The 12318-nt window shown below is 57.6% G+C and overlaps 1 protein-coding gene and 3 long non-coding RNA genes across 4 annotated transcripts in view; 3 read left to right on the top strand and 1 right to left on the bottom strand.

Annotated features, from left to right (window-relative positions):
* The first annotated feature begins 2221 nt into the window (after positions 1-2221).
* LOC139085088 (uncharacterized) lies at positions 2222-4163 on the top strand. The gene is made up of 2 exons (XR_011543119.1): positions 2222-3186; positions 3962-4163. It is a non-coding gene; the product is annotated as an uncharacterized lncRNA (long non-coding RNA).
* Positions 4164-5851: 1688 nt separating this feature from the next.
* LOC139085090 (uncharacterized) lies at positions 5852-8093 on the top strand. Its single transcript, XR_011543120.1, has 3 exons — positions 5852-6113; positions 7424-7676; positions 7962-8093. It is a non-coding gene; the product is annotated as an uncharacterized lncRNA (long non-coding RNA).
* On the bottom strand, positions 7928-9890 carry LOC139085085 (uncharacterized). The gene is made up of 3 exons (XR_011543112.1): positions 9743-9890; positions 9198-9370; positions 7928-8861 (listed from the first exon to the last, which is right to left on the bottom strand). It is a non-coding gene; the product is annotated as an uncharacterized lncRNA (long non-coding RNA).
* A 229-nt stretch (positions 9891-10119) lies between these two features.
* LOC139078285 (collagen alpha-1(I) chain-like) overlaps positions 10120-12318 on the top strand; it is a 5734-nt gene continuing 3535 nt past the window's right edge. Inside the window, exons 1-3 of the mRNA XM_070589553.1 lie at positions 10120-10158; positions 10288-10408; positions 12237-12318. The exon at positions 12237-12318 is cut by the window's right edge and continues 1351 nt beyond it. Coding sequence (XP_070445654.1) covers positions 10120-10158; positions 10288-10408; positions 12237-12318 — 242 coding nt within the window. The remainder of the gene's footprint in view (positions 10159-10287; positions 10409-12236) is intronic.

The raw sequence follows: 12318 nt of genomic DNA, 5'->3' as shown, positions 1-12318 counted from the left end.
AAACCAGGCACGTCATCCGAGAAGGACCGTGATGACGGGAGGAGGAAAGCTTTCAAGCGCAGAGGGTCTGTCGAAGGCAGGCGGAGAAATCCACCCTCTGAAACTGACGAAGAAGGGCAACAGAGGCTAGCTTAGGTGCAATATTTGAGCAAAAAAAAAAAAAAAAAAAAACACAAGGGCGTGGAGAACTGGGGAAAGAGCAAGACTGAGAAATCTACCCTCTGAAACTGACAAAGATGGGCCACAGAGGCTAGCTCAGGTGGCAATCGTTAAGCAAAAGAAACACACAAGGGCGTGGAGACCTGGGGAAAAAGCAACACTGAGAAATCTACCATCTGAAACTGAAGAAGATGGGCAACAGAGGCTAGCTCAGGTGGCAATCATTAAGCAAAAAAAATAAAAAATATAAAAATACAATGGCGAGGAGACCCGGTGAAAAAGCAACCCTGAAAAAAGGTACCCGCTGAAACGGAGGAAGCAGGGCAACAGAGCCTAGCTCAGGTGACAATCTTTAAGCCAAAAAAAAAAAAAAAAGAAAAGAAAAGAGCAAGGGAGTGGAGACCTTGGGAAAGAGCGATACTGAAAAATCTAGCCTCTGAAACTGACAAAGATTGGCAACACACGTTAGCTCAAGTGCCAATCTTGCAAAGAAAACACACACACTCACACACACACACACTGAGGGACTTGGAGACCTGGGGAAAAAGCAACACTGAGAAACCTACCCTCTCAAACTGACGAAGATGGGCAACAGATGCTAGCTTAGGTTCAATATTTGAGCAAAAAAAAAAAAAAAAAAACACACACACACACAAGGGCGTGCAGAACTTGGGAAAGAGCAAGACTGAGAAATCTACCCTCTGAAACTGACAAAGATGGGAAACAGAGGCTTAGCTCAGGTGGCAATCTTTAAGCAGAAAAAAAAAAAACAACAACAAAAAAAAACCCCACAATGGAGTGGAGACCCGGGGGAAATCAACACTGAAAAATACAAATACAATGGAAGGCCAATAGACAGAGCAGGCACTTTCACCTGGGGAGGAGGAGGTACGCATGGATGACCAATAAGCGCATGAAAAGATGTGAGCTGTTCCCTGGAAAAGCAAGTGAGAAAATTAGAGGGAGACATTGTGGGGACACATGGGTGAGACTGGCTTCTTCCAAATACAGGAACAGGATCAAACTGCTAGTGAGGTCGCGGAGAAGCCAAGTCAGTCACTCACGCCTCACTGGTGGTGAAGGGAAACGGTATGGCCTCTGTGAAAAATGGCGTGGCGGGTTCCAAAACTCACACGCCGCGGAAACAACCACCGAAAGTGGCAACCTACATAAGCCCTTGGTGTATCTTGCCTCCTAAGAGCGTCTGTATGTAGCTGGAGCCTTGGGTCGTTAAGGCTTCCACAGTGATCTGTGGTGGTGGTGGGGGGGGGCCTTGGGCCTTGGGGGTCTCCGCTGGACCTCCAGGAAGTCAGCTTTTGTGGAGTCCCGTGAGTCCTTCCAGGGAGGGAGGCATCCAACCCGAGGGTGGTCTGGAGGGCACCACTCCCGCCACTCCCGGGGGCTGGGGCGGGGGGCGGGGTGGGGGCTGCGGCCACGTTCCTGTTCATTCACACAGAATCCGGGGCATGAATGTTCTTAGCAGCTCTGTTCCACACAGACCCACACTGGAAACCACACAGACGTCCTGCAAGTCCCATCCCTTGCTCATGTCGCCGGGGCTCCGGAGGAGGGCCACTCTGTAAAAGCGGCCGCCAGATGGCGCCCAACAACCGGCGCGGAGGGGTCAGCGGGAGGGAACCGGGTCACCGGCCAGCGAGAGTGCACAGCCTGAGCCCACCGCCGGGTCAGGTCTCTCTCTGTCTACCTCTGTCTCTGTCTCTCTGTCTCTCTGTCTCTGACTCTGTCTCTCTCTCTCTTTCTCTCTGGGCCCGCTTGGGGCGGCCGGGAGGTCACCACGCGAGGCCCCAGGATGTCCACCTCGGAGCTCCCAGGCAGCACAGGGCAACCCTGGGCGCAGAAGGAGGTCTTGGAAAATCGGCGGGGAGGGGGGTGGGGTGGGTGGGCTTGCCAGGAAGGGGACAGACTCCCCACGTGACTCCTGGGCCGGGCCGGGGCTGCCGGCTGGCTGACGCGGACAGAGGGTGGAAAAGTCCCCGGAGATGCCACGGGGCAGGCCGGGGCTGCCGGCCCCCGATTCCCTGAGCGGCCCGAGCACTTCCCGGGTCCCGGGAGGACTTAGAAAATCAGGGCGGGGTGGGGGGTGGGGGTCGCTGTCAAACCGAAACCATGCACGTCATCAGAGAAGGACCGTGACGACGGAGGAATTGTCCGCAGTCTGTCAGGAATTGTGTGCAGCCTGTCACTTCCGGCCCAGAGGGTCTTTCTAAGGCAGACGGACAGACAGAGCCCACAAGTCGTAGAGGAAAGGACCGAGCCGCTTGGCCGCTGAAAAGTTTACAAGACAAAACGGGTCTCCCTCCGCACGGGGCCACAGCAAAGCCCAAAGACGACACACGGGGGGAGCATGGGTGCAGATTCACGTGTGGTGATAAGAATATGGATTTCAGCAGGGCTTCCCGTCCTCATCAACAAGCAGAAGCACCCAAATGGTGCGGGTTGGGGGCAGAGACCTCACAGCCATTCCCTCCACAAATCGAGTTCCCCGGGACATCCTCACAGCGCCGTGCTGTGAGTGTGTGTGGGTGTTTAAAATGGGGTAAATGTGGACGTGGAACTGCTCCGTGAAACCAAAATAACAACAGTCGTAGATCTTCTTTGGTCATTTAGAAAATTCTTTCCCCCCCCCCCCCAGCGGTGCACGTATTTCCCTTCCAAAAAAGAAGAACGGGAAAGGAGATGTTAAAGGCAAGCAGAGAGAGGAAAACTGTTGCAAAACAAAAGCTGAGCTCCCGTCCGAGGGAGGCCTCCTCCGTTAGAGGCCTAGGAAATCATTCTGACAAAATGGAGGATCTCTGTCTTTGGTGTCGATTCCCTCAGAGGTCAAGAGAAACCTTTTCCAATGTCTTTATCAGGAGGAGACTAGAAGTTAGAGAAAAGTATCCTTTCGAGAGCGAGAAAAACCAATTCTGATTTTGCATCAGCTTCCCTCCGATCTTGAAACTCATTGACTTGATTCCATTCTGTCGATGGAAATAATCCGGAACCAATCTATCCGTGAAAATCGGGGTGAGTTTATTCTGACCTAAGATGTAAGGACTGTGGCCCGGGGCCTTTCTTCCTGAAGGAAGAAAGGGCGCCCGGGAAGTGGGGTGTACAGAGTGCTTCTAGACCCCCAGAGAGGACGTTTCACATAGGATCGAAAGGTCCCTTGGACGATAGTCGCGACACTGCTCTGTCAGCACAGCGATCGACAGACACCGCTGGGTGGCAGGTCTGTTGTCTGGGCCTGGGTGGTCACAGGTGAGCCGGATGGTCAAAGGTGAGCGCAACCATCCGTTCCTAGCCTAAGGAAAGATGCCTCTCCTTAAGGAAAGGCCCGAGCACGGGGAAGCTGCTCCTTTCCCTTAAGGGCATTGGTTCTTGCCGTAGGAAATGTTTAAAGCAGATCTACGATGCAATGCGTGCTCGACGGCCACGTCAGGCCCTTTTGGAAAAACACTGTCAGGCCGAATTAGGCCGACACCCAATGGCTTCCTCATAGACTCCAATAGATCCTATCGCTCGCCATTTCTATCTGTCCACTCGTTCCAATTTTAGGCCACTTGACCACGAACAGACCTTTTTCTCAGATTTTTTTCCCCGTGATCACCTTTTCACAGACAAAACGATCTTTACTTTTTAGGCCCTCTTGCCTGAAGGCAGCCATCTCACTTTCCTTGAACACAAAGATGTTTCCCATATTCACTTTTAGTGGCTTTTTGTTTTGTTTTGTGTTGTTTTGTTTTGAGGACGATGAGCCCTGAGCTAACTGCTGCCAATCCTCCTCTTTTTGCCGAGGAAGGCTGGCCCTGAGCTAACCTCCGTGCCCATCTTCCTCTATTTCATATGTGGGACGCCTACCACCACGTGGCTCGCCCAGCGGTGCCACGTCCACCCCCGGGATCCGAACCGGCGAACCCCGGGCCGGCGAAGTGGAACAGGCACACTTAACCAGCGCGCCACTGGGCCGGCCTAGTGGCTTTCATCGCATTCGTTAAGTAGAATTTTTAACCCTCACGAACCTTAATTTTGGTGAAAACTAAGAAGTCAGCAATTAGGAACTGTCCTTCCCATGAGCAGTCTGTCGCTTGGCCAATTTCTAAACACTTGGCCACTTTTAGAAACATGGGATTTCATAGGTTTATCTCTTCCTTCGCTTTATTTGATTTCATCTCACTTTAGTTTTTGGGTGAGGAAGATCGGCCCTCACAGAGCTGACGCCTGTTGCCAATCTTCCTCTTCTTTCTGCTTGAGGGAGAGCGGGCCCGAGGTAACACCTGCGCCCCACTTCCTTGATCTTGCGGACGGGATGCCACCACAGCCCGGAGTGAGGAGCGGTGGAGGTCCACGCCCGGGATCTGAACCCGAGGACCCCAGGCTGCCGAAGCTGAGTGCAGGAGCTTAACCACTATGCCGCCGTGCCGCCGTCCCCTGTCAAAGCTTTTAATAAAGCACGAGACGTGTTCCTCGATAGACCCAAAGGTCTTTTCGTTTCCGTATCCTCACAAACCCAAAGTAGATAAACTTCTATTTAGCCACTCACGTCTCAGGTTCTATCTTACTCGGAAATGATCTACATCGTCAAGGAAATTGTTTTTGTCTTAAGTTTGGCACCCGAGCTAACGACTGTTGCCAATCTTCCGTTTTTGTTTTCCCCCCCCCCGCGATTTTTCTCCCCAAATCCCCCCCATGACATAGTTGTCTATCTTAGTTGAGGGCCGTTCTAGTTGTGGCATGTGGGACGCCGCCTCCACACGGCCCGACGAGCGGTGCCGTGTCCGTGCCCGGGATCTGAACGGGCAAAACCCTGGGCCGCCGAAGGGGAGCGTGTGAACTTAACCACTCGGCCACGGGGCTGCCCCCGTCCGTGGACTTTTTTATCACCTGATTTCACCTCGCAAAACTTCAAAGCTTCAAGTTATCAGAGAGGTTTGGGAAGTTGTTTTTATTTATTTAATTAATTTATTTTTCGAGGAAGACGAGCCCCGAGCTGACACCTGCTGCCAATTCTCCTCTTTTTGCCCCGGGAGAGTGGTCCCGAGCTAACATCCGTGCCCATCCTCCTCCCGTTGATAGGCGGGACGCCGACCACAGCGTGGCTCACCAAGCGGCGCCACGTCCGCACCCCGGATCCGAACCGGCGAACCCCTGGCCGACAAAACGGAACGTGCGAACTTAACTGCTGTGCCGCCGGGCTGGCCCTTCGGGAAGTTCTTTTCAGGACACGGGCCATAAACTAGAATCACCGCTACAGGTTTATCGGAGCGACATCAGCGTTCGTGGTGGATTGAGTCGTCCCCTCTGTCTCTCCCCTCCAGGGGACAACCAAAGGGACGTCTATCGACCCACCCACCAAGGATTCCCCCCCCCCCCGCATGGCACAGCAGGATGCCTGAGAGATCCACGCAGCCCTACAGCGGCAAGTCACATTCGCACAGTCAAAATTCAATGGCAGAGGGGGCTGGCCCCGTGGCCGAGTGGTTAAGTTCGCGCGCTCCGCTGCAGGCGGCCCAGTGTTTCGTGGGTTCGAATCCTGGGCGCGGACATGGCACTGTTCATCAGACCACGCTGAGGCAGCGTCCCACATGCCACAACTAGAAGAACCCACAACGAAGAATACACAACTATGTACCGGGGGGCTTTGGGGAGAAAAAGGAAAAAATAAAATCTTTAAAAAAAAAATTCAATGGCAGAGACAAAACGTTAAGGTCAGCGAGAGGGAAGAGAATAACCGGCCCAGGAGCAACAGTGTGAAGAACATGGAGAAGACGGGTCCTAGACGCCGGGGTCCCCGGAGCAGCGATTTCATCAGAGGCCCGCGAACGTCCACGATCTCCACACCACGTTTATGGCCGACTGCGTGTGTGGGTCCTTTGGAATCGACCAGGCTACCGTCTGGGCCACTTTGGGACATCGTGTCTAGCTGCCCCGAGCGGTGGAGCTGTCGTTCGAGTGTAAGATGGGGCCCGTCCGGGGAGAGCATGGGGACGGGGAAAGGGAGGCCGCGGGAAGTCACAGAGTCTGAGGTGTTCGGGGGAGACCGACTCTTCTAAAGTGGAGGCGGTAGAAGGAGAGCAGCAGGATTTTTGGATTTTTGTTCTCTCTGTTAGGTATCTGGGTCCGGAGGAGAGTGGGGCGGGGGGGGGATGGTTGTGGTGGTGGTGGTGGTGGTGGGTGTGAGGCTGAGGCAGGGCTGGTGTTTCCTTTCCGGGTCAGGTGAAAGAGCTCCTCCAGTGGAGGTTTTTGGACAAGGGGTCTGGTCTGGCAGGATGGGAGGTTGCGGGTCGAGCCACAGGGGAATCTGTCGTAGCTCAGACTCGGGCCTTTGAAGAAATAGACAGAGAGAGGAGTTTTGCTCTGTCTGTCACCGCAGCCGGCACCTCAGGAGCAACAACAGAAGGCTTCCCGAATGAGTGAAGGGGCAGGAGCCAGCGTGCCCCGTGCCTCTCTCAGCCCTGCGCCGGCAGGGAAGGAAGCAGGCAGGCAGGCAGGCAGGCAGGCCTCAGGGCTACTCCCGTCCTACTGCCCGGTGGTCCCTGTCCCGGCCCCGCCCCCACTCTCCCCCTGACCCTCACCGCTCCCCAGCCCTCTTCTCAGCCAGAGAGGCGATGGGGGGGGCGGGGCGGTCCCAGAACAAGTTTCCTCTCATCCACCATCATCTTGCCACCCTGACGACTTGGCCCGAGATCCTGCCTAGGCTGTAGCCGTGTGTGGTTTTCCTGTGGACAAGGGGGCCGGTTCACCATTTCGGAGGAAACCCCTAGCCTTCCACTGCCGAGTCGAGTCGGTGGGACTCGCCAGCCTGGGAGGGGGGAGGGGGGAGGGGAGGTCAGGCCCATTCATTCCGACGGGCCTGGTGTCAGGGCTTCATTCAAGTGCAGGAAGCTCTCTCCCATGGCCTCGGGCTCTTTTCCATTGAACGGCTTTCTTCAATTCCCCCACCCTTAGGCCGCAGTCCGCCAAGGGCCGGGAGGCAGGGAGGGAAGATGTTGGGGCAGGGTGGCTGTCTGAGAAACTCGCCTCGTCTGGGGCAGAAAGAGTGCCCCCCTCCTTTCTCTAACCCTACTAGACTGCTTGAGGATCACGGACGGTTTGGCTCATCGATGAGCCCTGCGTTATGGGCCCGGCAAGCAAACTCCTAACTGGCAACCCGCTGCTCTAGGCGTGTGTGGGTTTTTTGATCATTCACCTTCAAGTTCGCACGACATTGGTCCGTGTCCCCCGCCCCAGCTTCCCATGGGAAATCCTCCGTCTCTTTCCACAGACTCACTGGCGACTTCACACAGCGCCTGCCTCCTCCTCCTCCTCCTCCTCCTCCTCCTCCTCCTCCTCCTCCTCCTCCGCTGAAGGGGCTGACCCCGTGGCCGAGCGGTTGAGTTTGCACGCTCCGCTTCAGCGGCCCGGGGCTTCAAAGGTTCGGATCCTGGGCTCGGACACGGTACCGCTCATCAAGCCACGCTGAGGTGGCGTCCCACACGGCAGAACCAGAGGGACCCTCAAAGAGAATATACAACTAGGTACTGGGGTGCTCTGGGGAGAAGAAGAAGAAGGAGGAGGAATAAAAAGAAAAGATAAGATTGGCAATGAGCTCGGGTGCCGGTCTTTAAAAAAAAAAAAAAAAAAGAGGAAGAAAGATGGACAAACAGGAACGAATCCCACTGACGGCACCTCCAAATGGTGGGGGGTAGGGGGGTGGGGGGGGTGGGGAGTGGCATCATCGGGCCAATGGTGACTCTAAGTCGTGATCCCGCGGTTGTGTTATTTGATATTTTATCGAATCGATTTATTATTTTATTTTTGAGGAAGATGAGCCCTGAGCGAACATCTGCCGCCAATCCTCCTCTGTCGGCCGAGGAAGACTGGCCCTGAGCTGACATCCGTGCCCATCCCCCTCTACTTTCCAGGTGGGATGCCTGCCACAGAGTGTCTCGCCAAGCGGTGCTGGGTCCTGCGCCCGGGATCCGGACCGGCGAACCCGGGGCCGGCGGAGCGGAACGTGCGAACTTCACCGCTGCGCCACCGGGCCGGCCCCCGGAGTTGTTTTAAAAATCCAGTAAGGGGCTGGCCCCGTGGCCGAGTGGTTAAGTTCGCGCGCTCCGCTGCAGGCGGCCCAGTGTTTCGTCGGTTCGGATCCCGGGCGCGGACACGGCACTGCTCATCAAACCACGCTGAGGCGGCGTCCCACATGCCACCGCTAGAAGGACCCACAACGAAGAACACACAACTATGTACCGGGGGGCTTTGGGGAGAAAAAGGAAAGACAAAAAATAAAATCTTCAAAACTCCAATAAAACTTTGAGTGAAGACGACGAGGAGGATGCGAAACGTATCTCACGCCTCCGAGCCGAGCCGTCCGTTTAGGAAGGGGGACGAGGACCCTTTGTAAGCGATGTCCCTTTTTAAGCACCATTCTAAACCACAGAACAGAACTCCCTCTCCTCGACCCGGAGCGACCCGGAGCGAGGAGGTTCCTGGGTGTGTCAGAGAGGGCCACGTCCTCTGCAGCACGAACGAACCGCCAGGGTTCGGCCACGGGAAAGAATTTCTTCCTCTCCAGGTGGACTAAAAGTCGCCGACGGCAGCGGGCGTAGGTGCTATCCTTCCCGTCCAGGAAAGGCAGGGAGAACTTCAGCCGTGAAGAGAAGGAGGTCTTCCTCACTCCCCGTTTCGGGAGGGCCCCTTTGGCAGGGGAGTTTTGTCTCCTGATTTCAAGTCAGGAAGAAAAGGGAGAGAGAGAGAGAGTGTCCTTCTCGTGCCAGGTCGGTCTGAGGGGGACCTCCTCTGGTTTCCTCCCTTCCCAGGGAAGGCCGTTCGCTCCTTCTTCTAGAAAAAGCTCCCAAAGCACCACCGCCCAGGATGGTTGACCTACGCCCATCGTCCCTCCTTTCCCAATCATTTCTACCGCGACAGAGGGACAGAGGCCCCGGCCCCATCCCCATCCCCACCCCCACCCCCATCGCCTGCCTCCTTGATGGCCAAAGGAGCTGCCTCTGAGAATGGAACGGGGCTTGGAAACCTTCTAGAGGGGTGACTCTCACCTGCCTGCCTGCTGGGAAAAGCACCCACGCTGTCCATCGGACTGCTCTTTTGGGCAAACGTAGGCGTGCCACGTAGCGATCGACAGCTATGGCGGGGGGGCGGGGGCGGGGTGGCGTGGTGGTGCCCAGGATCCACGACACGTGACGGCTGCGGAGCACGACAGCCCTAAGACCTTGAGGGAGACGGGGTGGCGCGTGAATCCTTTCGGAACGAGAACGACAGGAAACGCTGACGGGGACGTGTTCTCGTCTCGAGAACACACCAACGCCTCGCACGGTGTCTGACCCGGGGTGCCTCTGACTTTTGTCATCAGAGAAGATCCTGTCGACCGCCCCTCACGCTTTGGGGAAAAGGGGAGAGGGACTCGGTAGCACGGGAGAAGCCATCCATCCGCCCTTCCTTTCCGTCTTCACGGCTCCTTCTCGTGGAAAACGAGGAAGCCGTCCGGAGGAACGGAACACTGACCCGGGCCAAAGCGTGGCCCAGCCTGAGCCTCCAAAACCTTCTGCTAAGTGAGAGGTGCCAGACATCCAAGGCGACCTACGTTGCGATTCCACACAGAGGAGAGAGCTAGAACGGTCCAACCCTAGAGGGCGACAGCAGATGGCGGCGGTGGTGGTGGTCGTGGTGAGGCAGATCCGGGAGTGGGGCCGTTTTTTCTTTCGGAGGGAGGGGATGGAAACGGAAACCTTCTGGAAATAGATAGCCGTGACGGATGCGCCACCTTGGGGAGGGAGACTCCCGAAGGCCACTGGCTTGTGCCCCGTGGAAAGGATGGATTCGGTGGGATGGGAATTCTACCTCCGTGTAGAGCGTGTGGTAAACCACGAGGTGGGTGGGTGGGTGGATGGCCTCCCTGCCTCGCCTCCACCTAGACGTCCACACACAGAGACCGACGAGGGAGGGAGGGAGAGAGACAAGATGGACAGAGGCCAAGGCCGAGGCCGAGGCAGTGAGCGAGTAAGTGATCGACCCTGGCCATAGGGATTCCTCAGAGGGCGTCTCTTGGCTCCCCAAACGAAGAATGTGTGTGGAGATCGAGAAAGATCACCGACCTAGGAGAACCAGCAAGACTTCCTCACCCTCCAGAGAGCCGCTGGGCCCCTGCCGTCCCTGCCACCGCCACCCCTACCCCTCGCCTTTGGCAGCGACGCCAACGAAAGGCAGGCAGACGAGTGGGAGAGTCGTGTGGTGGTGTCCCCCAAGGAAGGTGGGTCCATGCCGACGAGCGGTCGTCGGCGTGTGGAAAAGCCAGAGGCGGGCTGACTAGAAGGAGGGCGTCCTGGGGGAAGGGGCCAGGGTGTGAGGGAGAGAGGCCTGTTTCTCTTCCCCTGTTGGTCCCAAGTCAGGGGCCCAAAGGAGGAAAGCTGTCCGTTCCTTTCCGACTCGGACGGTTCGGGCGGGACCGACCGATCCCCGTGGCGGCGCGGTCGGGGCTTTCTGGACCAGAACCCCTCTCTCCGTCGCCTTTCGACCACACACACGCTTTAGAGGCCAAGAGAAAATGGATCGGGTCTCTCTGTCTCTCTCCCTAGAAAACAAGGGCCGGGGGCCGAGCCCGTGGACGAGCGGTCAAGTACGCGCCCCCACCCCGACCCCCGGCTTCGACGGCCCAGGTTTTCACCGGTTCGGATCCTGGGCGCAGCCCCAGACCCAGCATCGCCCTTCAAGCCCACATAGCAGAAACCCGAAAGACCTACCACTGGAACCTACAACTATGGATGGACGGGACGGGACGGGACGGGGCGGGGCGGGGCGGGGCGGGGCGGGGGTGGGGGGGGCGGCTTTGGGGAGAAGGAAGAAAGAAAAAATAAAAGAAACACAAGGACGGTCATCGCGATAGTTCTTTCCACTTCCATCCATATGTTAACAGGACCCAAGTTTCCCGACCTCCATTTGGATGTATGTTAACTAAATGGAGAAGCTATTCAAAGGACTCCTCTAAAGAAGTCCACGTTCTTCTTTCTAAATGATAATGAAAATCATTGTCACCACCGCTCTTCCGACCCTCCATGTCCAGACGGCCTCCCGCCCCTCCCCCATCCCCAACTCCCGCCCCGCCCCGCCCCGCGCCGACCCCCGCCCCCCCCCCCCGGCATTCGCCCCGCCCACCTTTCCCTCTCCACTCCTACCCCCCCGCCCCCCGCCGCCCGGGACACCACCCCCCGCACCCCACCCCCCCCCCCATCCCGGCCGGGCCACCTGGTCGACCTCCTCGAACACTATATAAGAGGATGCCGGGCAGCCGGTGGCGCCCGACAAGCGGCCTCCTCACCGGCCGGACGGATCAGCCTCGCGGGGGCGGGCGATGGGGAGGCGTTCGTCCAGGTCAGGTCAGGTCGGGGGAGGGAGGATGCAGCGCCGGCCCGCCTGGTGCGTCGCCTGGTCCCGATCCACCCCGCGTCTCGTTTCTCGGGCCGGGACGAGTACAGGCGGGGAGGCCGACTCGGTCACGGAAAGCGGCCTTGGGGAGGTTTTGGCGAACGTCCCTGTCCCAGGGCCGTCTGCCGACTAGGGGACGGAGTCCTCCTCCATGCGCCTTCTCGCCCCCAGTCGGGCGGGTTGTGGGTCGCGCGGTCGACTTGGCCATTTCACCGGAGGCGTCCTGCCTGCCGGGGCTCCCTCCCTCGGGCCGGTGCGAGCGGTCCTCGGGCGGCCCGGGAATTTGGGCCGCAGCGAACGAACGAACGAAGCCCGTCCCTCCTGCGTCGGCACGGATGAGACACAGCCCTGGTGGATGGAGCCGCTTTCCTCGGGTTTCCTTTTGCTTTCGGCCGCTGCTGCCACCAAACCTCCCTAAACGATAGGAATGAAAACGGGAACCGTTGGCATAATAAAAGCGTTTTGGTTGGCGTGTTTCTTGGCTTTTGGGGACTCGAGAGGTATGATGGATGATCTCCGATTGTCCTTTGGAAGGAAGGTCTATTTCATCCCAGTCGCACGAACCCCGCAAACGTGCGGCTGGACGAGGGAGGGAGGGAGGGAGGGAGGGAGGGAGGGAGGGAGGGAGGCCAACCACGGGATTTCCGCACGACCAGCTGATGGACACGACCGCCCCCGTGAGCCGGGCGGAGGGCAGCCGCCCGGGTCTCGCAGCTACGTGCCCGCGGAACCCTCGGG

This window comes from Equus przewalskii, chromosome 1 (assembly GCF_037783145.1).
Source record: "Equus przewalskii isolate Varuska chromosome 1, EquPr2, whole genome shotgun sequence".
NCBI classification, from domain to species: Eukaryota; Metazoa; Chordata; class Mammalia; order Perissodactyla; family Equidae; genus Equus; species Equus przewalskii.
The sequence above is the reverse complement of the archived record's forward strand: the minus strand, read 5'-3'. Positions and strand labels throughout refer to the sequence as shown.